The sequence below is a fragment of the Trichosurus vulpecula genome, chromosome 3, assembly GCF_011100635.1.
Source record: "Trichosurus vulpecula isolate mTriVul1 chromosome 3, mTriVul1.pri, whole genome shotgun sequence".
Lineage (NCBI taxonomy): Eukaryota > Metazoa > Chordata > Mammalia > Diprotodontia > Phalangeridae > Trichosurus > Trichosurus vulpecula.
Window position 1 is genome coordinate 232023693 of NC_050575.1, and position 23323 is coordinate 232047015.

Below are 23323 nucleotides of genomic sequence, written 5' to 3' on the forward strand. Positions count from 1 at the left end.
TGGGTATTCCTACCAGTGATACAGATTACAGCCCATTCTTCCTTCTCATCCAGTGCCATTCTTGTCCACCTCCCCCCATAAATCCTCCAACATAGAATGTACAACAGTTCCCTTCTTAAGGCCTTCCTCTAGGTCTTTTAACAGTTCATGGGTTTTAGTACAATGCTTGTACTGTTCATCTGTTATCCTCATTCTTGCTATGTGGCTGGCCTTTTTTTTGCCTAGTCACATCTTTGATAATGTCTGATGCTATTTTTCATGAGCAAATCATCATTGGTAATGGTAGGTTGCAACCTACTTATATTCACCATGCGTGGCTTGATTTTATTTTTACTGATCAGTAGAGACTTTTTTTTGGAATCCTCTCCAGAAGGAGTTTTTTAGTTTTATATTGTATCATACAGATTTGTAAAGATCTGCATGATTTCCTTTCCTTTCATCCTCAGATTGAGCTGATTGACAGAGTTGATGACATCTATCGGAATACCTCCTGGGACAATGCAGGTTTCAAAGGTTATGGCATACAGATAGAACAGGTATTTATTTATCAATGGATGTGGCTTGTGTTTGCTGACTCAGAATTGTGCTTTTATTTGAACATTTGATATCTGGTATACCCCACTCCTAGACTTTGATTTTCATGAGGGCAGGGGACTATCTTATTTAATCTTTGTATTTCCTACAGGTCCTACTACAGTACTTTTTGGAAATGGCTGGTTAATTTGTATTCAGATGTGAATTATGATCAGAATTTTTTTAAAAAACCTGTTTTCACATTTAGTGAAATCAATGAATTATGCTTACACTAGTGATTCTTCAGTTGAATTAGAGTGCACTTCTCTTTTGTAGCAAAATGGAAAATGCTTCTTGGCTTTTTGTTGTTGTTGTTGTATGGAGATAGTGATCTGGACCTGTGAGTTCTATAAGAAAACTCCCTCTATTCAATGTAGAGGGAAAGGTTCCAGCAGGGAGGGGCTAAGAAAGTCCTCCAGCAGAAGGTAGCATTTAATCTGAGTCTTGAAGGCATCTGTGGGTTTTAAAAGGTGATAGTGAACACAGAGAACATTACAGGTTTCGGGAAAAGCCAGTGGCAAAGGCACAGAAAAGAGAGTGGCGTGTCGTGTATAAGCAACATCAAGCAGGCCAGTATGGTTGAGTGGAAGAATATACTGCAAAGTATAAAGACAGGAAAGGGACATGAGTTTTTAATGTTAAATGAAAGACTTTGAATTTGATCCTGGTGGTAACAGGAAGCCACTGGAGTTTACCGAGTAGAGGGATGTCATAGTCAGATCTGAGCTTTGGGAAAATTGTTTCAGTGGCTATGTGGAAGATAGATTGAAGTGGAACAAGATTTAAGGTAGCCTATTGCAATAGGCAGGGGATGATGAAACAGGGTGGTGGCTATGTGAGAAGAGAAAAGGGTTATGTGGAAGAGATGTTGTGGAGGAAGAAATCAGAAGGTACGGCAACTGACATTTGAGGCAAGAAGACCAATTAGGAGACTGTGTATAGAGCACTGTGGAAGGTGCTGGACGAAAAAAAAACAAACCCGGAATCAAAGGAATTTACATTCTCCTTAGGAGAATCTAAACCAATAAGTATAATGGAAGCTAATTTGAAGAGGAAGAAAGCACTGACAATAGAGGGAGGGTATGAGGGAAAGCTTTCAATAAATAGTGAATTTTGTAAAATATTAATTACCTCAGTATGTACCTATTGTCACATTAACTGGGGACTATTGCTAGTGTCTTGTCATTTTAATAAAACTGTTTGATCACCCAAACTTGATAGTACTCCCAATAAATTGACACATTTTAGTATAGAAATTGTCACTTTTGGATCATAATTCTTCTCGACAACTTGACTAGTGTGTAAATTCAATTCGAAGTTGTACGTGGCAGTTATATGGGATTCCATGTCGTCGTGGGGAGGGAGGGAAGAAAATCTGGAACTCAACATTATGTAGAACCGTGTGTTATAAACTAAAAATAAAATAAAAAAGAAATTGTCACTTTTGTATTTCTTTCCATATTCTTCTCCTACACTTAGGGTGGTTGTGGTGGTGGTATCGTATAGTTTTTGTCGTCATCTTTGTTGTTGTCTTGGCTAAAGAGAGCCTTTTAAAATAAATTGGTAGTAATAATACCAATACTGTGTTCTTAAAGTTTGGAGGTTTGTGATTGGGGTAAATCTTTTTTCTCTTCACAGAAGCCATGAATTTTATCTTTGTTAAATCTTTTATGAGAAGTAGTAAAGGCAGCATATTTATATGAACTACTTAGAAGGATCGTGTTCTCTATAATCTTTTCTGTTAGTGGCAAGAAATACCAGATATTAGTAATGGAAGTCTTCATTTTATGATCCATAGTGACTGTAAATCTCTATTTTGAAAAACATTACCTTTTTTTAATAACTAGTGATATTCTAACCTCGTGTCTTCTAAGTCTTAATTTCTGAAATTTCTTCAATAGAATTACAAACATTAAAAAATCAAGTTTATCAGCAACTGTACATTTTTAATTGTACTGGGTTTTGTTCTCTATGCTTCTCTGTTTTTTAGACTACTTAACTTTAGATTTTAAAGATTTATAGAGTTTAAAAAACATTTTTCCTATTCTGGCATAGTGTTTTGGCATTTATGAAATTGTTGGAGTTTTGCTTTTTACTTTCTATGGCTTTACTCTAATTATATCCTCTTTTTAAGTATAGATTCGTATCCTCAAGACACCTCAAGAGGTAAAACCCGGTGAAAAGCACTTTAACATGGCAAAGAGTTATCCCAATGAAGAGAAGGATGCTTGGGATGTGAAGATGTTACTAGAGGTAGGTCACAGTTTAAGATGCAGTGACTCATTTAAGGATTCTTTACATGAATATAACTGAATTATACACATTGATGAAATAGGGCATCAGGATAGATAATTGAAAACTAGGAATAATTCATTTAGCTTTTTCAAACAATAGCACTGTATTGTGTATCAGGAAAAGCAGCTTTGGGAAACATTACAGGCCCTTATGGCTTTTTCACTGTAATGAACTGTGTAATGAACATAAAACTTTCAGGAAAATACTGTCTTTCTGCTGTACCAATTTTGCGGGGATATGGTATTGGCACGTATCAGTAGAGGCAGCCTCAGTATCTGTATGAGCCCCATATTTGCACATATTGCTAGCTTCTTGAGGGCAAGAGTGGCCACCTACACACAGTGCCTCACACATAGTAGGTACTTTTAAAAATTCTTGTTTATTGATGGATTGATTTAGTTGCAGGATTAGGGTTCCCCTTATGATAGCATCTTCTTCCTTTCTCCCTCAAGTCTACTTTGGTTCTTGCACATTGAGATGGAAGAGTAGTGGATGAAGCTGAAATCAAAAGGCTTGGGTCCTAGTCTGAGCTCTCTCATTACTAGCCATATCATGCATGTAAGCTCCTTGAGCCTCAGTTTTCTCATCTTTGAAATGGAGATTTTAATACCTGTCTAGCCTTTGTAACAGGGTTGTTGTGTAAGTTAAAGATATAGTCCATCTACATATAGCTGCTTACTCATCCCAGAGTTATTGAGTGAAAAAGCCCTTTGTAAACTGTGAAGTACTGTATAGCTACTATATATTAGAAAAAAAAGAGCTATCTCTGTGTCTTGCTTTTAAAGCCTTGTATCTGATCAGTCTGCCATTAGGAGAAGGCCTCTCTAAAGGATGACTCAGCATTTATGTAGAATTTTTTTTTTTGAGGGGGGAAGGCAGGGCAATTGGGGTTAAGTGACTTGCCCAAGGTCACACAGCTAGTACATGTGTACGTGTGTCAAGTGTCTGAGGCAAGATTTGAACTCAGGTCCTCCTACTCCAGGGCTGGTGCTGTATTCACTGTGCCACCTAGCTGCCCCAGAATTTTCTTTAGAGCACGTCAAAGAATTTATAGATAGAGTCTAAATTTTACAGCTATTTGTAAAGGAAATAGAGAGGCTGAAGGTCAGATTCTCTTTTCATGGATTTAAAAAAGGTGAGGGTCAATGCAAGTTAATAACATTCATGGGGGTATACTATCAGTTTGGCAACCTGATCTCTGGACAAAAACCAGATATTTTAAAAGCGTTTTTATATTTTACCAGGAAATTTATCAGCGTTATTTTTTCCCCTGTGGAACATCACTCTTGGTGTAGTAGTATTATATGTCTTCTAGCTAGCCTGAAGATGATAAAGTAGTGTTACAAGATTTTCTTTTCAAGGAACCTTTTTTGCAAGGGTTCCCTGGGACAGCTTTAAAAGACATTCTAAAATAGAGAATTACAGTGTCTTCTTGTTCTGGGTTCCTTGTCATCAGACCTTAGGGCTTCAGCCCTGAATATCTATAAAGAGTTGCTGCGCTGTTTTACTCTAATATCTTCCTGTCAGGCATCATATTGAATACTTTTGTCTTATGCACTTGTACAGCTGGTTGAAGCTCAGACAGGTAGATGGAGGTATTGGCTAAAAACTGCTGGAGCAATTGGTGGGTTGTGATGCTGGGCTGTGAATAGTAATGAAGAACTACTTGGGGATGTTTAGTAACGATATCTTTTAGTCTGATATTATTTTGTATCTAATTAATTTTTTAAAGCAATTCAGCTTTGATATAGCTGAGGATGCATCAAAAGTTTGCCTTGCGCATCTTTTCACATATCAAGATTTTGATATGGGAACCCTTGGATTAGCATACGTTGGATCTCCCAGATCAAACAGTCATGGAGGTGTCTGTCCAAAAGGTAAGTTTCTTTTTTTTTTTTTTTTCAGTTCCCAGGTGAATATGATAATATGATTTCGGTATTGCTAGCCAGGGTGGCTGGAGCATAAGTGGGGTAGTGGAAGGGAAGGGAGAGAGAGGAAAGGTGTGTGGAGATGTATTCCATAAGCAATTTGTCTTCTCTCCTTTCTACCCCCCCCCTTTTTCTCTAGCTTATTATAGCTCAGTTGGGAGAAAGAACATCTTTCTGAACAGTGGTTTGACCAGCACAAAAAATTATGGTAAAACCATCCTTACAAAGGTATGTGTCTTGATGGTTCTTTAAAATACTTTAGTCTATGATAAATGCTGTACTTTATAGGTCACAGATATTCATAAACCCAGCACACTGAGTTGTGTTTTTTCAAAGGGCTCAAGCCTGACTTGTATTCCAGATTTACTTCCATCTTCAAGTGATGTGCTCTAGGTAGTACATTTTGACATCCCACTAGTCTTTAGTACAAAGTTTGATTGGAATCCTGTATTGTCTTATATTATTCCTTCATCATTCATTAACTTAATTTTGAATGGGCGTGTGAGAGCCATATGTAGTAGAAAGAACATTGGACTTAGGGGTCTGAAGAGTCATGTCTTAGTTCTGCCACCTACTATCCATGTGATCCTGGGCAAATAGTATAGTAACTTTTCTTAGCTCTCTGATTGCTTATCTGTAGAATGAGGATTATAATTTCTGTTTTAACTTCATTACAAGGAGCTGTGAGGATTTAAAAAAAAGATAATGCTAATAAAGTGCTTGATAAATTGTACTACACCACAATTAAAAATAACACAATTTGACTTTGAAGTTCCGTAACATACCTTCCCTGAAATTTATATTTTTAGTTATCATTGGTAAATAGAAAATATTTTAAGTAAAAAATGTTGTGTTGATACCAAACCCTGTATTAACTATTCACATTTGTTCTTGTAAATTCAGTTTGGGGTTCTATTTTAGTATTCTGACTTGACAACTCTGCTAGTTTTTTAAAAGGGAAATTACATATTTGGGGGAAAGTACTGGCTGAATTGTAGCAGAGCTGTTTGAAATCTGGATGATCCTCAAAAGTTAAGATTACGTAATATATGTAGTGATTTAAATTTTAGGAAGACCTTCAAAGGGAGGCTTGCCACTATCGCGTTCTTTGATTCAGTGATTAATGAGGGGAATTTATTTGCAGATTTTCAGACATTTTAGTTTTACTTTAGGGAAACTTAAGGTTACGAAAATGTTCTGAAAAGTTGGGATTCTTAGTCAGTAGGTCTTAGAGTAAGAATAGTCCTAATTCTTCCTAGTCATATGCACTGTCATTTTTTCTGTTTTTTTTTTAATGGCATAAAGGAATATATTATTATTTAATCAATAATCTGTTCATAATCATTTGTTAGAGTGACTGTGGACCACATTTTTTAAAACCATTTTTTCTGACATGAGTATGAAATGAGGTTATTGTAAATGTCTGTCTTATTAGTGATTCATCAGATCATACAATTTAGAGAACACTGCAATATTTTTCCCAATATGGATGTATCAGATTAATTGAATGGCATATTAATAGATTATACCCCTTAAATGAAATCTCTTTGAAAGTATAAAAGTAAATATACTCTTTAGTATACTATACTAAAATTCTAAAAGCTTTAATGCCTTATAACTATATTGAGTCTTTTGGGACACCCTGTATTCTGAAAAAATAACATTGATCATAAGCTATACTTAATTTTATCTTATATTCAGACCAGTATGTTACTTCATTCACCTTTTCTCATATACAGCATAATCAACAGCGGTATAGTAATTACTTCAGGACAAATTTAAGAGTAACCTCGAATCTGCTCTTGTTTGTCATAGAACATATAGAACAAGTAATTCTTTGTTGTCATCTTCCTGTGGTTTTGCACTATGAAACAAATCTGGAAAAAAAGTTTAAGCTCTTTTGTTTTATAAGTGTATTTGCTTTTGTTTTCATTTTTTGAAGCAATTACAACAATTAAGTCAGGCTTTTCTATTAAGTAAACACATGATTCCTTTATACAAGGTATGTAAACAGACCTATTTTAAAATTCCTTAATCACTTGAAATTTTTATATATAAAATCCTTTTTCCTTGATTTGAACTTGCATATGTAATGATAGGGTGCACAGCTAGGTAGTGTAGTGGGCAGGATGCCATGCTTGGAGTCAGGAAGACTCATCTTCTTGAGTTCAGATCTGGCTCAGACATTTATAGCTGTGTGACTCTTAATCCTCTTTCTCTTAGTTTTCTCATTTGTAAAATAAGTTGGAGAAGGAAATGGCAAATCACTCCAGTATTTTTGCCAAGAAAACCCCAAATGGGGTCATGAAGAATCGGACATAACTAAAAATTGACTGAACAACAACAGTGTAATATTTTGTCAGTTTTTATTATTTTCCCCTATAAAATCTATGTGAACTTTAATAGTAATAGGCAACATGGAGTACTTTAAGGATTGTGAAAATGCTTTCCATATATTCTTTCACACGACTCTAAGAATAGCTTTGTGCAGTAGGTATTACAGGTTTTATTATCCTCAGTTTACAGACAAGAAAACTGGTTCCAAAAGCTGAAGGGATTTACCCATGGTCACATGACCTAGAAGTGTTAAAGGGGGCTGGGAAGTTGAAACCCACATCTTCCTGACTCCTATTCAGATCTCTTTCCACAGGCCCTCTTTGCCTCTTAACAGTTGTATAATTCTATGACCTCTTTAGAGTATGAATGTTTTCTTTGTCAAGGAACTTTTAGTTACTAAAATTCTTGACTTACTTTATTAAAATAGATCAGTGAATAGGGTTAAGAATTGAAGAGCAAATGACATACCATTGTTCCGCAAATGTTACTTTGGGGCGTTTTTGGTGTTGATTTTCAAAATCAAAGGATTATAGGCTATTCAAATAAAAGTAAATTTATAAGTAATCTCATCCTTGTTTTGCAGAGGAGAAACCTAAAACCTAGAGGGGAAATGACTTTCCCGAGGTCATATAAGTATTAAGTAGCAGAGCTAGGATTTGAACCCCCAAGTCCTCAGATTTTAAACCTACTTCTCCTTCTATTTTAGTGTTATATTACTTTGAATCTTAAAATCTTTATGTTGTATAGTAGAACCTTTTGATATATTTATGTTACTTATGGAAAAGTGAACTGAAATTTTACTATTGTTATTTTTTACAGTTATTCCTAGATTCATCATGACCTTGTATATCATGACATTATAGGCCCTAATAATAATCATGTCACTTTTTAAATTGATAAGTACATTATAAATCCCCAGTACCTTAAGAGGCCTACCTGCACCTTAATCTTCATGAGTTCTATATTTGTTCCAACTCAGCCATGGTCATAGGTTTATCTTTTTTGCTTAAGCTTTTACAATTCCACTAAATGAGTCAGCTATATGAATTAGAAGCACTATAGTACTAGCATTGTCTAATAGTAGAATAGAATACAGTAACTGGTGATGACCAACAATTGTACTCTGTTATGATTCTGTCCTAGTGTATTTGTGACATAAATCTTGGCCCTTATTGCCAAAATACAATCTATTGTTGGAAAATTATAGCACATTCTTTTCACTGTCTGTCCTTAAGGAAGCCGATTTGGTTACAACTCATGAACTGGGACACAACTTTGGAGCAGAACATGATCCTGATGGCTTAGCAGAATGTGCCCCAAATGAAGATCAGGGAGGAAAATATGTTATGTATCCAATAGCCGTGAGTGGCGACCACGAGAATAATAAGGTATGTGGCCCTTTATTTTCTCATATTACTAATGAGGGGAGAGAACTTGCTTTATCATTGGGAAAGAATCTAAAAATTGTATTCCTTGCCTAAGGATGGAAAAGGTGGGGAGGGGAGGGAACTCAACCTTTCAATTTCCCTCCCACTCTGAAAAAAAAAAAGGAGTGCATGTTGGGATCTCATATGGTTATCTAATTAAAGGTGTCATTTAAAGCATTTGAATAACCAAAAGTAAGGTTTCTTGGACTCTTTCTCCTCTGTTTTTGTTTTTATACTTAAGCTCTATAGAAAAACAGTTGTAGAAGTGGTCTTCAATCCCTTCCCCATATAAAATAATTTTATTAGTGAATAGATCTGATCATGTCACTGCCCTTTTTAGAAATCTTCAGTGGACTCCTATTTCCTCTAGAATAAACTATAGACTTCTTAGCTTAGCATTTAAGGAGTTCCAGTAAAAGACTGAATAACCAGCTATTTTGTGGAGTATAGAAAAGATTCTTGTAAATTTTATACTAGCTAGCCTCTGAGATCCCTGCTATCTCTGGAATTCTTTGATTCGTATATTCACCCCAAATATGTCTTTTTATTTAAAAATTCACAGTGTATAAATTTTAATAAACAGCTGTCCATAAAGATCTTGATTGCTATCCACTGTTCCTCATACAAGGCACCTGCCATGTTCCTTTCTGTTGAAAAATTCCAGAGACAATGTTGAAACAGATTCGAGTGACCCATGATTTCTGAACCATGCCTTAAATTACAGAAATGACAAGCTCTTGGCCAAGGATGAAATGCACCTGAAATGTATTTGCCTGTATTCTTGAAAATCTAATAAAAGGATCTTTTAAACTGTAAAGGTAGGGGAAGAAGGGCAGCTAGATGATGCGGTGGATAGAGCACTGGGCTTGGAATCAGAAGAATCATCTTCATGAATTCAAATCTGACCTCAGACACTTAATGGCTATTACACCTACTGACCCTAGGCAGTCACTTAACCCTGTTTGCCTCAGTTTCCTCAGCTGTAAAATGAGCTGGAGAAAGAAATGGCAAACCACTCCAGAATCTTTGCCAAGAGAATACCAAATGGGGTCATGGAGAGTCAGATATGACTGAAATGACGGAAGAGCAAGGGAAGAGAGAAAACTGCCTGAGTTTATCCGCTGAACCAGATACCAAAAAGATTAGCTCTAGTAGATAGGAAAAAGAATAGCAGTAGAGAGAATTAGAAATTTACAAACTGAAAGCACTCCATGGCCTCAAATGTTTATACAAAGTGTAGTTAAGTATACAAAGTATAGTAAGGCGAACCAGAAATCCCACATCAAGGAGAGAAGTTTGTGGAGGGAATTCTTTTTGTTACGGGAACGGGGAGTAGTGGGAAGAGTTGTATTAGATGACTAAGTCCCATGATTTTGAAAGATACAAAGATGGAAAGAATACCTATCTGAGTTGCAGTTTTCTAATATTTAAAATTGGTGTATAACACCTGTATCACCTCCTCTATCGGCTTGCTGTTAAGCTCATAATAGAGGCAGCTTGGTATGGTTAGATTTGTAGTTAGAGAACCTTTGTTCATATCTTAAACCTTGTCATTTACTATCTCTGTGACCTTGGGCAAGTCATTTAACTTCTCTGGCTCTGCCCAATGAAATGGTTGAATATAAATAGCCTCTGGTGCCAGTGTAGGAAGGTTCTTTCCAGTTCTAAATGCTGCTTTTATATTCCTTCTAACTTTGAAACCTCATAGGTTTTACTAATACCTGGTGAGATGGACTATGTGACATGGTCTATCCAGGCAGAGTACAAAGGGACTGTCACTTACCTTGTTTCTCATTCTCTCTCTCTCTCTCTCTCTCTCTCTCTCTCTCTCTCTCTCTCTCTCTCTCTCTCTCTCTCGTATAATATACTAGTGTGGATGTGGAGTCAGAGACCCAGGGTTCGTATCCTAGCATTCTTACCCACCATCTGTGATTTTCACTGAGTCACTTTTAATTTCTCTAGGTTTTAGTTTTCTCAACTCCTTAATTTTAGAAGATTTCCAGGGCCCCTGATTATATGGTGATAAAGACCTTTCTACTGATACTGAGGGCATAGTCCTGTCTGCATAGAATCATAGAGTCACAGACCATCTAGTCAAGAGGTTTTTTTGTGTTATGGAACCCTTAGGCATTTTGGTAAAGCCCAAGGACCCTTTCCCAGAATAATGTTTTTAAATGCACAAAATAAAATACATAGGATTACAAAGGGGACCAATTATATTGAAATATAAAAATATATTAATGTTATAAATGTTATCTATGTGTTTATCTATACATATATACATATGCATGTGTGTGTGAATACAAGTTCATGGATCCCAGGTTTGTACCCTGATCTAGTTCCACCCATATCTGAACTATGTACTTGGTAGTTGACCAGCAGGGGCAAGACGTATTTACATTTCATAATGATAGTTTGCCTTCCTCTGAAGCTCTTATTAAAGAAGCACTTACCATATCCAACCTAACCTTTCAACACCTTTGTTGGGGGCAAGGAAGGGGTTGGAATTCCAAACAGATGGTACTTAGAAGTAACATTAGGAGCCTTTTGGTCCTTCTGGGACAGTATCTTATTGCAAGTTTCACAGGAAAGACAGTAGTCACTAAGTAAAAGAAGCAGATGTATTTTAACATGGGAATGAACTTTTATGATATGATTTTGGCCTATGTGACTTTTTTTGTGTGTGTTCTTTAAGATGTTTTCAAACTGCAGTAAACAATCCATCTTCAAAACTATTGAAAGTAAGGCTCGGGAATGTTTTCAAGAACGCAACAACAATGTGTGTGGGAATTCCAGGGTGGATGAAGGAGAAGAATGTGATCCTGGCATTATGTATCTGAACAATGACACCTGTTGCAATACAAACTGTACCTTGAAAAAAGGAGTTCAGTGTAGGTGAGTGTTGTTAAACCATATAGTTTGATTAGAAATTCTGTAGCTCACTATAAATGAATGAGACTGAAAATGGTGGTGGCCTTATGCTAATGTTAAAGATAGCCACTTTGCCTCTCAATTTTCTAATCTTTAAAATGTGGTTCATAGTAATGACTTAATTGTGTAATATACTTCTATTGGACAGAGTAATGATTCTCAATCTTTAAGATTTTGCAATGATAGCTTACTTTAGATTACTAGATCATCCATTCTAATGTAAGAGTAAAGGGGTGTAAAACAATGACTCAATTTGGAAACATGGTCAAGGACATTAAATCCATCCTTTATCCCTTCCCAACCCATCCAACTAGTAAACTAATGCCTGGCCAAATATAAGGGGGAAACAATCTTGAAATATTTAAAAAAAAACCTGTGGATAATTGATGGCTAAGCATATAAAGAGCTATTTAAATAAACCATTGTGATGAAAAATCAGCAGCCTTATACATTAGGTGATTAGCAGTTACAAGTAAATCTCATAAGATTTGGTCTTTTAATAATTTTGTTAAGCCAGTAAAAATTAAGAATGCTGACCTATATGGAAAGATATGTTATATGTTCAGTATGCTTTTGCTGATGTCTGATTTCATATACAAGACTCTCATGAGGAAATTCTTATTACTGATCCAGATTAGTACCTTCTCTGCAACTTATATTCTTAAAGATTTGCCTGGGCACAAATACAAGTCACAAGTGACTTTTATAGGATTGCACTGCCAAGATGTGGAGGAGTACTTGAACCTAAGTCTTGTTGATTCTACGTTAAACTATCTGCTTTTCCTCTCTGCTGCATTCTTCATTAGCAGAGAAGTGTGGAGAGTGACGTAGCCACAGTCAGGCCAAATCTCGAGACAGTAAACAAACTGAAATGTTGCAGAAGTGATTGTGCAGTAATGGAGAACAGGGATTTGGGGAGATGGTCTGTAAAGGATAGAGCATATTGGTTGCAGAAGGTTCAGTTGTGATAAAGAAATGATTTTAATATTGAAAATGTACTTCTATTCATGTTTTAACTTTCCCATCGAATGCTCTTCTCCCAGCGATAGAAATAGTCCTTGCTGTAAAAATTGTCAGTTTGAGACAGCTGAGAAGAAGTGCCAGGAGGCCATTAATGCTACCTGCAAAGGCGTATCCTACTGTACAGGTATTTCATCACAATAGTTTTCTTTCTGTTTGATTACCAAACAGTGTGTGCCATTCTTAGGGCATTTGCTCATTCTTCACTTAAAAAATGGTTCATACACACTGTGTCAGTATTCTAGCAAGGATTTCCTGAACTACTTCTAAGGTAGTTTTCTAACTATATGAGCCTTCATCTCTTTTTAATCTTTGGAAAAAGCTGCTTAGTGTCACTTTTCAAATCATATAGCCTCTCCTACCCCCCACCTCCCCATCCAGTTTTATGAAAAAAGTCATGGGTACAAATGCATGCAACAGTTCTTTCTCCTTAGTACTCTAATGAACTTCATATATACAATTCAGCTTTACAGCAAAACAACCAATAAGAAAATTTTATTTTTGGACTGTATGAATATTTCTATGCCTGCCTCATTCAGAGTAAAATGGAATTCTTCATCCAGGGCCCTCATAGCTATAGCACTTTTGTACCCTGTCTTCAGCTGTCTAATCTGTGCATAATGTTTCCACCAGATTCAGAGAGTACACTTTGGAAGGAGGAGGGAGTTGTCACTTGGCTAGCTTTTGAACTACTTTTTTTTTAAATGTATTTATTTTTAGTTTTCACTATTCACTTACATAAGATTTTTGAGTTCCAAATTTTCTCCCCATCCCTCCCCTCTCCCCGCTCCAAGACTGCATGCAATATGATACAGGCTCTATGTATATTTTCACATTAAACATTTTCACATTAGTCATGTTGTAAAGAAGAATTAGAACCAATGGGAGAAACCACGAGAAAGAAGAAAGAGAGAGACAGAGAGAGAGAACAAATAGTATGCTTCAATCTGCATTTAGACTCCATGGTTCATCTTCTGGATGTGGATAGCATTTTCCATTGTGAGTCATTTTGAGTTGTCTTATATCCTTGCATTGCTAAGCAGAGATAAGTCTATCAAAGTTAGTTATTGCACAGTGTGTAAGATGTTCTTCTGGTCCTGCTCACTTCACTCAGCATCAGTTCAAGTAAGTCTTTACAGGTTTTTCTGAAGTTAGCCTGCTCACCATTTCTTATGAAACAATAGTATTCCATTACATTCATATACTATAACTTGTTCAGCCATTCCCCAATTGATGGGCATCCCCTCAGTTTCCAGTCCTTGGCCACCACAAAAAGCAGCTTTTGAACTTCTGCAGCTTTTCATTGAGCTTTCACTTTTAGTAAATTGTGAATAGCTTTTAGGCTGGTTAGGATTCATAATTTTATGTGGTTATGGATTTTTCTTTTGTTAATGAAAAATAATTTTTGAAAAAGCTGTATATACCAGTCAGTAAAACGTGAAGCACTGACAACATGCAAGGCACTGCTAAATGCTGGCAGTACTCACAGAGACAAGCTGAGGAGTACATTTTTTTTTCATATGAGCTGAAAGAGGTTCATAATTATGACTTTGAGGGATGTCAGTCTGTTCTAGGCATCCCTAATGATGAGGGACTTCATCATTAAAAGGGGATCTGTGAATGAAAAACCTTATGTCCTAAACCAATCATCTATAACAACTGAATTTGGTTAATTCAGGCACTTTAGTTTCCACCTTATATGTAAGAAAGGCACATGGTGTTATGGAAAGAACATTTGATTTGGAGTCAGGAAACTTGGGCTTCAGTTCTGTCTCTGCCACTTTCCTGCTATGCAGTGTTAGGTCAACTGCTTACCCTCTTGTCATCCCTGGAGTCCCTGTTACCTGTTTATGAAATAATATTTCCCCATCTACCGCTGTGCAGGACTGCTTCAAGAAAGGGTTTTTAAAGTATACTCACCATAAGTGGCGTGAGGGTCCTCATTGTTGTCACTTTAGGCAGCGTAGCACAGCCAGAGAAGAAAGTGATTCTTGTCGTCTTCATTCTCTGCTGTTTGAGTCCCCTTTTATCTGCAGATTCTGTAGTCTTGGCCTCATTTGAGTTTATCTCATTGTTTTTTATTATTAATGACCACAAACATTTACCTCATACCTGCCATACATAAGGCCCTGTGCTTAGGCACAGGCACTGGGAATGTACAACAGACATGATAGAGCTTCAACCCTCGAGAAGCATTAGAGGAGACAGACCACATTTGCAGCTTTGTGTGGCAAAATGCCAAATGAATGCAGCATGTAGTTCAGGAAGGAGGAGAAATTGCTGTTGAGCGTTCAGACTTTTAAAATGAACCTCAGAGTATTTTCTTTGAAACAGGGTCCAGTTCATTAAAGTCTGATATCTTTCCATAGGGCACTCTCAGAAAATATTCCTGACTGCTTTTACTATTATATTGAAAATGTGGCCCAACCGAGCCCTGGGAATAGCACAGTTGATTCTTCTATAGTTAGCCACTGTTTGTGTGGTGGATCCTGCTGAATTATGAGAAGCTTACTTTTCTGTGCTGCTCTTCTGCACAATTCATGGATCAGCTTTTTGACATAATAACAGCTCACATTTTTGTAGCACTTTAAGGTTTGCAAAGTACTTTCCCCACAATAACCCTATTAGGCAGAGGAAGTGCAGATGTCTTTATTTTTGTACAGATGAGGAAATCAAGTAGGTATTAGATCATTGGGTAAGCCAAGTCATGCCTTTTATAGGATTTCATTTCTCATGGGAGAGACTATATCATGTACCTGTAGATCACGTACTTGTAGGATGGACTTGTAGGAGGATGAAAGAAATATTTTATTCCAGCATAATCTGTTCTCTAATCCTTTGTAGGTAACAGCAGTGAATGTCCCCCTCCTGGAAATGCTGCAGATGATACTGTTTGCTTGGATTTAGGAAAGTGTAAAGATGGAGAGTGTATTCCCTTCTGTGAGAGGGAGAAGAATCTCCAGTCTTGTGCATGTAATGGTGAGCGAAACAACTTTTTGTTCTTGCCATTAAAAATGGCATAAAAGTGGTTCTGACTCAGCAGACCTTCTGGAGGCAATGAGGAAGGAGAAACCAAAGGTGTAAATTGGCAAGATCATCAAAGCCAAAGGCTGTTAATTAGGAAATAGCATTTCAGCAGTGTTCCCCAGAACTTCTGTGCTTTGTTCTTAATCGGATATGATTTAACACCATAAGAAAGAAGAAATTGGTACTGTTTGGAAGCTCCAGTGGGTGACACGCACTGTCTTCTCTTTTAGAAACTGACCACTCTTGCAAAGTGTGCTGTAGGGATGAATCTGGCCGATGTGTTCCATACCTTGATGCTGACAATAACTTCTTATTTTTGAGGAAAGGAAAGCCCTGTACTGTGGGATTTTGTGACATGAATGTAAGTATGTATGTCCTGCACATGTCCTTAAACAATCTGGTGACCCCAAGTAGAATGGAAATTTTCATTTCTTAGAAATGTCGTCATTTATTATGCTTAGGTAATAAGCCATGTACTGTACTGGTGTGCTAATTGACTTATTCTGCATGCACAATAACGTATTATATAATATAGGATCGATCTTGTTTTCTATTTTCTGTTATTCATCAAATATGTCAGAGCAAATTAAGTGATATATAACAATAGTGTGGTAAATGACATATTAAGCTGGCATAATGTCATTCATTCTGACAAAGCGATGGCAGCTAGGTGGTACAGTGAAGAGAGGGCCGCACCTAGAATCAGGAAGATTCATCTTCCTCAATTCAAATCTGGCCTCAGACACTTACTAGCTGTGTGACCGTGGGCAAGTCACTTAACCCTGCTTACCTCAGCATCCTCATCTGCAGGGTGTTCCTAAAGTCTGGACACACAGGCAACAATGCGTATTTTCAAGAAATGAAAGGAATGAAATTTTCAACAACATTTTATTTAATTGGAATATTAACAAATAACATCTTCAATAAGATTTCCATCATTTGTGATGCAGAGGTTGATGCGCTTTGCAAGATTCACGTAAACTCGATGCAATAACTCCATGTTGCTATCTTTAGCACATTCACTCTTAAAGCGTTTTATGCGTTCAGTCAAGTGTGATGCATCTGTGATTTTCATCGAGTACACCTTCTCCTTTAGCAATCCCCAGAAAAAGAAGTTGCTGAACAACGCCGGGTCTTCAGTGAAATGGTTAATGAGATGTTAATGAGATTTCCTACATGTCTAGACTTTAGGGACGCCCTGTATGAAATGAGCTGGAGAAGGAAATGGCAAACCACTCCAGTATCTTTTATAAGAAAACCCCAAATGGGATCACAGAAGAGTCAGACACTACCGAAAATGGCTGCACGACAACATGACAAAGTGATGTCACTGACCACACTGGCTTAATATGTGCCATGTGATAATATACTTTATTATGCCATACCATACTATATATGTGATATTCTGTTATGATTTGCCATATATTGTTCTATATTATGGTATATACTGGATTGTACTGTGGTATCCTATGCTCTGATATATATGATGTTTTATTATATTTTATGCATACTATATACTGTATATTTTACATCATAGCATAGCATAAAATTGCTTACTTTAAATGAAGCAGAAGTGGACTGGTGACCTAATTTTCTTTTTCCTTTTTCATTAGCGTGGTGTCCATGAACTTAGTTTTTGTTTTTATAGATTTAATTTTTTTTCATTTAACAAAAATCTGTTTTCTCGCTCCCATTGAAAAAGAAAGAAAAGCAAAACTCTTATAGCATATCTGCATAGTTGAGTAAAACAAATTTCCTGAATTTGCCATGGCCAAAGTATGTCTCATTCTGCACACTGAATCGTCCATCTTGTTGTCAGGAAAGGGGGGTAGCATGTTTCATCACTGGTCTTCTGGAATCAAGATTCTGCTTACTTAAGCCAGGAAAAAATCCCTTCATTTTCCATGGATACTTTTGTACACAAATACACACAAACACATTCTCTCATATACTTACACACATGTATATACAGTATGTATATACATACATGCTTATGCATATAATGGAAGCAAATTTTAAAATGCATGGAGATTGGTTCGGTAAGTATTTCCACAGTACTAGCAGAATGACTCTTTCTAGGGCAACAACTAAATTTCCCCCAAAATACTTTTTCTTTGATTTTGTCTTAGGTTAAAAGATTTCTTCCAGCTCTTGCTCCTGATTATAAGTCCATGAATCGTTATTGTCATTAAAAACATTTCTAGTTAGTTGTCCCCTTCTATGGTGCTACATTTAGGTGGTCTATGAAGTTAGATTTTTATATAGTAGTAATAATAGTACTAATATAATTTTAAAATTATCTCATTTGATCCTTAGAACAACCCTTAGGAGCAGGTGCTATTGTTCCCATTCTACAGATGAGTCAATGGCAAAAAGTGACTTCCTCAGAGTTACACAGCTGGTGTCTGAAGTCACATTTGAACTGAGGTCTTCCTGACTCCAGGCCCAGTACTCTATTCATTATGCCACTTAGCTGACCTTTGAAGGGACTTTGAGACTCTGTTTTTCAGTGTTTATGGCATCAATTACTCATACTGACATTTTCCTTTAAAGGGTAAATGTGAGAAACGAGTGCAGGATGTGATAGAGCGATTTTGGGATTTCATTGATCAGCTGAGCATCAATACTTTTGGTAGGTTCTTTCCTGGACTCTGTTTTCATATAGAACTTTGGAGAATTTAGACTATTCTTAGAAGATTAATTGTGGGGCAATGGTTAAGTGCTTTAAAAAAATTTTTTTAAAGATCCAATATAGTGACAAAGAATTATTCACCTATTCTGCTTGATATGTCATTAAAAACCTGACAGTAAGATTTATTTTGGATATATCCCTTTGTGGACAATCAAGAATTCATTGTATATGTGTAGAATAATCCAGAAAAAGTAGTGGGTTTTTTTCAGACTTGCTAACTAGAATCATAAGATCGAAGAAGTGTAAGCTTTTTAAACACATTTATCACAAACAAGTTTGATCACTTCAGATAAAACTGCAGTAATGTAGATTTGTCATTCTACATGGGTCGGGGCTAAAACATTGTTTTCCTTTCTAAAAGAATATATCCCTACAAACATAATATAATCCTGTTGGCTCTAGGTGTAATCTGATCAAGAGCCACTTATTTTACTGACACTACTTGTCAACTAGTTGACATTTAGTCAACTGATTTTCCAGGAACCAAAGCATATTATTGGCTTCTGGGACTTTATATTAACATGTAATCCTCACTGAATAGCACAGTCCATATTCTATAAGGATTGGTTTCTTGAACAGTTGGCACCAGTAACAGTCTGAGTTAGCACCAGCCCTTTAATGCTGCATACGCTATCTTCAGCTGTTGCCTCAAAGAACTTTAAAAGTACTTATTTGCAATGAAATTTTCAATTTATCACATTCTTCAAGTGTATCTTCTCAGTAAAGTATTTCTATAACAAAGAATTATGGGTCTGATACTACATTGATAAGGAAAAAAGATTTGGATTTGTCAAATACTGACATAGGACATTTACAGTTTTTCCAAATTATTCACAGGGAAGTTTTTAGCAGACAACATTGTTGGTTCAGTCCTTGTCTTTTCCTTGATTTTGTGGATTCCACTCAGCATTCTTGTACATTGTGTGGTAAGTCACAAGTCTTTAAGTGATTATGAATTTAATTTTGAGTACAACAATTTTCTATACTTTATGAAGGCTAGGTCGAATTTGATCTTGGCAAAATATTGCACAAAACTTTTCTGCAACAAACCTTGAATGTTATGGGGACATTGCTTCTCACTGCTTTGACCTTATATTCGTCAAAATTTGGATTTCTTTTAAAAGTAAATCTTAGTAAGAATCCAGTTAGACTCCTCCTGTTTTGCAGGGGAGTACTGTATTAATCATAGATGATTTTACATCTTTGTTTAGTTTTAAAATACAGTCCTTAAGCATTAGGGGACCCTGATAAGGTGGTCCAAACAAACATTTTAAAGACCACTTAAGTATAAGCAGATACTTAAAGCAACCATAGTTGTTATCCATCTAGTTCTGGTTGCACTAAGTCAATCTAGTAAAAAGTGCATCTTGTACCACTTGCAGTAAAACTTTGAGGAACTCAAAATGCTTTTCAGATTGCCTTTTATGTGGGGTAGCAGGTAGGGAGGCAATATTTTCTCCGTTTTAGAGACCCCACCCCAAAACTCCTGCTGTTCTTTTGTTTACCCTTCCTATAGTAGTTTTCAGTAGGATCATCACTTTTTAAGTGGGGCAGATGCCATAAAGCCATTTATAGCCATAAAGGAGGCTCTACCAACCAGGAGTAAGAGCATGGATCCTGATTCTTAGTTCTATAAAAATATAGCATAGTTCAGGAAAGGCTTTTTATGTATCTGATGCCCACATGAGCTTTGTGTTTTGGAAAGACTTGCTTTGGGCATTTGCACTGATCCTAGCCCAGTTCTTCTATGTGGTCCACTCAGCACAGGGCTGGCTGCTCATTGAAAAGGCTGTGGAGGAAGTTAGAAGCAGGGAGGTGGAGGGACAGGAATGAGAGGGACGTGGTAGTGAACAAAGGTATTTAGGTGTAGCTACATTTTGGAGACTCTTTGGGAATGTGTACACACCTACAAAATAAATGACCTTTGCTGTTACATTTGAACTGTCTTGTGCTCTTAATACAATAATTAATCCCACTGAGAAAATACTTGAGGAATTGCCTTGAACTCTCTTTTCTACATCTCCCTGTTAATTCCTCCATCCCAATACTGCCTTGCATTATTATCGTGTTGCTGTACTAGAGAACAGGACATCAGTAGAGCCTCTAGAGGCCTTTGACATTCTCTTGCCTGGAGAATAAAAGGGTGGTTTGAAATACTGCCATGAAATCTTACCTCTGGTCACACTTGACCCTACCAATATAATGGTACAAAAGCTTTTGTTGAAATGCTTCACATTTGCTGGTGGCAGAAGAGCCATTCACCTGCTGGGCCTCCTGATGGTTTTATAGTCGTAAGCATCCTTTTTAGTGTCATAGAAATGGCCCAAATTGGGGATGGGCAGAGAGATTGCATATATTGCTTAATTTTGTTTGAAGAAATGTTTTCTTAGCTTAAATTTATTTTCTAGGACAAGAAATTGGATAAACAGTATGAGTCCTTGTCTTTGTTTCACCCCAGTGTAAGTATGCCATGTACATGGACACATAATGTATCTTTGATGCCCTCTTACCTTTCTCTCATACTACTTATGTTGGAGTCAGCGTTTGTGCATCTCTTGCACAAATTTGCTTACGATGCTGCATAACTAAAATACCTTCCATCCCTTCTCTTCCCTTTTCTCTACCTGTTGAAATTCTACTCAGTCTTGCTTAAATGTAAGCAAGTGAAGTAAGTAAAAACATCAGACAATATCATATAGAAGCCTAGTACTATGGAAAAAGTACCAGATTTAGATTGAGAGGACCTTAACTACTTATGTGATCTTAATACTTAGACAAGCCACTTAACCTTTCTGGGCCTCAGTTTCCTTATTTGTAAAATGAAGAGGGTTTGACTAAATGGACCAGGTCCCTTACACTTTGAAATCTATAATTCTGAGAATGTTCCTGTGGTTTGAATGACAAAAGGCAGCTTCAGGTCCATTGCATTGCACAAGCCAGGATATGATTATGCAGAAGATAAACATTTAGCTCATATGCTTAGATTTTCAGATGGCTCAGCTCAATAGGGATTCCCCACGATGACTGTTTTTCCTCTCATGTTAAAATGGTGAATGGAAGTTTAAAGAGAAAAATTTTTCTTAAGAAAATCTATACTCAGGTTGAATGAGAGTAAGGAAAAGTTTTAAAAATAAAACCTTTTTAAACCTATCTTTTCAGAATGTGGAAATGCTGAGTAGCATGGACTCAGCATCTGTTCGCATCATCAAACCATTTCCTGTGCCTCAACCCCCTGGTAGACTTCAGCCACTCCAGCCTGCTCCAGTGATGCCCTCCGTGGCTCCAAAGCTGGACCACCAAAGGATGGACACCATTCAGGAAGACCCGAGCACTGATTCAATCCTTGATGAAGGATCCTTTGAAAAGGATCCTTTTCCAAATAGCAGCTCGGCTGCAAAGTCTTTTGAGGATCTTACAGACCATCCTGTCACAAGGAGTGAAAAGGCATCCTCTTTTAAATTACAACGCCAAAGTCGTGTGGACAGCAAAGAAACAGAGTGCTAGTTTAGGGTTTTTGTCTCCAGCTTTTTTGACTTGCTTGTTCAAAATAATTTTTTATGGGTTTAATCTAAAATCATTACATTATTTCAAGGGGCTAGATAGGAAATGGGACAAATAAGGAAGTAACTTAACAGCAGATGCTGGGCATGTGTTTGACCTTCCTTTATTGAAATAATCCTCCTGTCTTAGCCCTTTTTCCTTTCAAGGAGGTAAGCTTGTTTTGAAGCTTTTTGGTTTGATTTAATTTTTTTGAATCTTTAAAATGTACTATAACCTGTGGTGCAAAAAGCAGAAAAATCTAGCTAGATCAGACTGTGTATGTTTGCTTTTTGTAATTTAACTTTTTCTTCATAACAGCACTGATTAGAGAGGTGAGATTTTAAAAAAAAAAAGAGACATGTAGACATGGGAGACATGTAGAAATTGTCATGAAAACTACATCATCACTTATTTGTTTTCAAATGAAGATTGAGCTGAACCAAAATGTCTTTTTAAGTGATCTAAATGTGGGTTTCAGGTGTTCTCAAGAGCCAAGAGCAGATAAGGGGGTGGGTCATAAAATCTTAGAAATAATTTTTTGTTTATACGCTCTTAAATAGGGCAAGAGATAATATAGGTTCACAGTTTCAGGAAAAGGGAAGATACATATGTTTTTTAAAAACACCCTATTTTTGAAGTCTTCCAAATGTTTAGACCTTATCTGCTGGTTGTTGTCTTTGTGTTCTGTGAGTCTCTGTGAATTCCTGTTGCCAAGAACTTTATTAAAAAGTCGCTTATTTAAAGGAGTCTATACATTGGGCAGGAATCCTGACACAAAAAGCAATTCAAATGCAAAGTATGAAGAATTAACCAAAAGTAACTTAAAATGTGGTTATAGATCAGTCAACTTATCAAGCAGATAGTCTTTCTTTTTGAGCTTCTTGACCTCTCACAATTGTTACTGTAAAGAGTTTTTGATAGATTGGCAAATAGATTCTTGCATTACTTGCTGCTTTTAGAAGTGTCCCAGGATCCTGAAAAATCGCCAATTGCTACATGAAGGATAAATCATGTACAGTTAATTTTGATTTACACAGAATTATGGAGTTAAAATAAGCGTTTCTAAGTACTAAGAAAGTGCTCACCAGCCAAGATATTTTGATTCAGCTTGTATTTATAAAATTGATGGGAATTAACCAAACCTGTGACAGAATGTGTTTTTTGAAGACTATATTTGTTACATGGATTCTTGTTACACTAATACTTGAAACTTGTGCCTTATGGTATTGTTATTGTTAACTATTCATCATGTTATATTTTTAGTGATACTTTTGGAATTTGAACACTGGGGTGCGTGTGTGTGTATGAAAGTGTGAGAGATCCATATAATTTCCAGAAAAATATAATATAACCATTTTTTATAAAATTTTATGACTTTTTTAAAAACCGAATTGTCTTTGCCTTTCCCTCTCCCTCATATATAGAATTAACAAGGTGCTCAGCATGGAATTTGTAGCTATGGAACTGATACTACTTACCTTAAATTGTTAATAAATATTGAATAACATCAAAACAGTGTTCCTAATTCCCACTACCTTGTAATTTACATAAGA

The 23323-nt window shown here is 36.4% G+C and overlaps 1 protein-coding gene across 1 annotated transcript in view; it reads left to right on the forward strand.

Moving 5' to 3' along the window:
* Positions 1-22112, forward strand: part of ADAM17 (ADAM metallopeptidase domain 17) — a 48363-nt gene extending 26251 nt beyond the window's left edge. Inside the window, exons 7-19 of the mRNA XM_036748928.1 lie at positions 447-536; positions 2713-2826; positions 4601-4745; positions 4936-5024; positions 8369-8521; positions 11256-11455; positions 12535-12638; positions 15356-15490; positions 15769-15899; positions 18092-18170; positions 19068-19156; positions 20639-20689; positions 21390-22112. Coding sequence (XP_036604823.1) covers positions 447-536; positions 2713-2826; positions 4601-4745; positions 4936-5024; positions 8369-8521; positions 11256-11455; positions 12535-12638; positions 15356-15490; positions 15769-15899; positions 18092-18170; positions 19068-19156; positions 20639-20689; positions 21390-21734 — 1725 coding nt within the window. The 3' untranslated portion in view covers positions 21735-22112. The remainder of the gene's footprint in view (positions 1-446; positions 537-2712; positions 2827-4600; positions 4746-4935; positions 5025-8368; positions 8522-11255; positions 11456-12534; positions 12639-15355; positions 15491-15768; positions 15900-18091; positions 18171-19067; positions 19157-20638; positions 20690-21389) is intronic.
* Positions 22113-23323: the final 1211 nt, after the last annotated feature.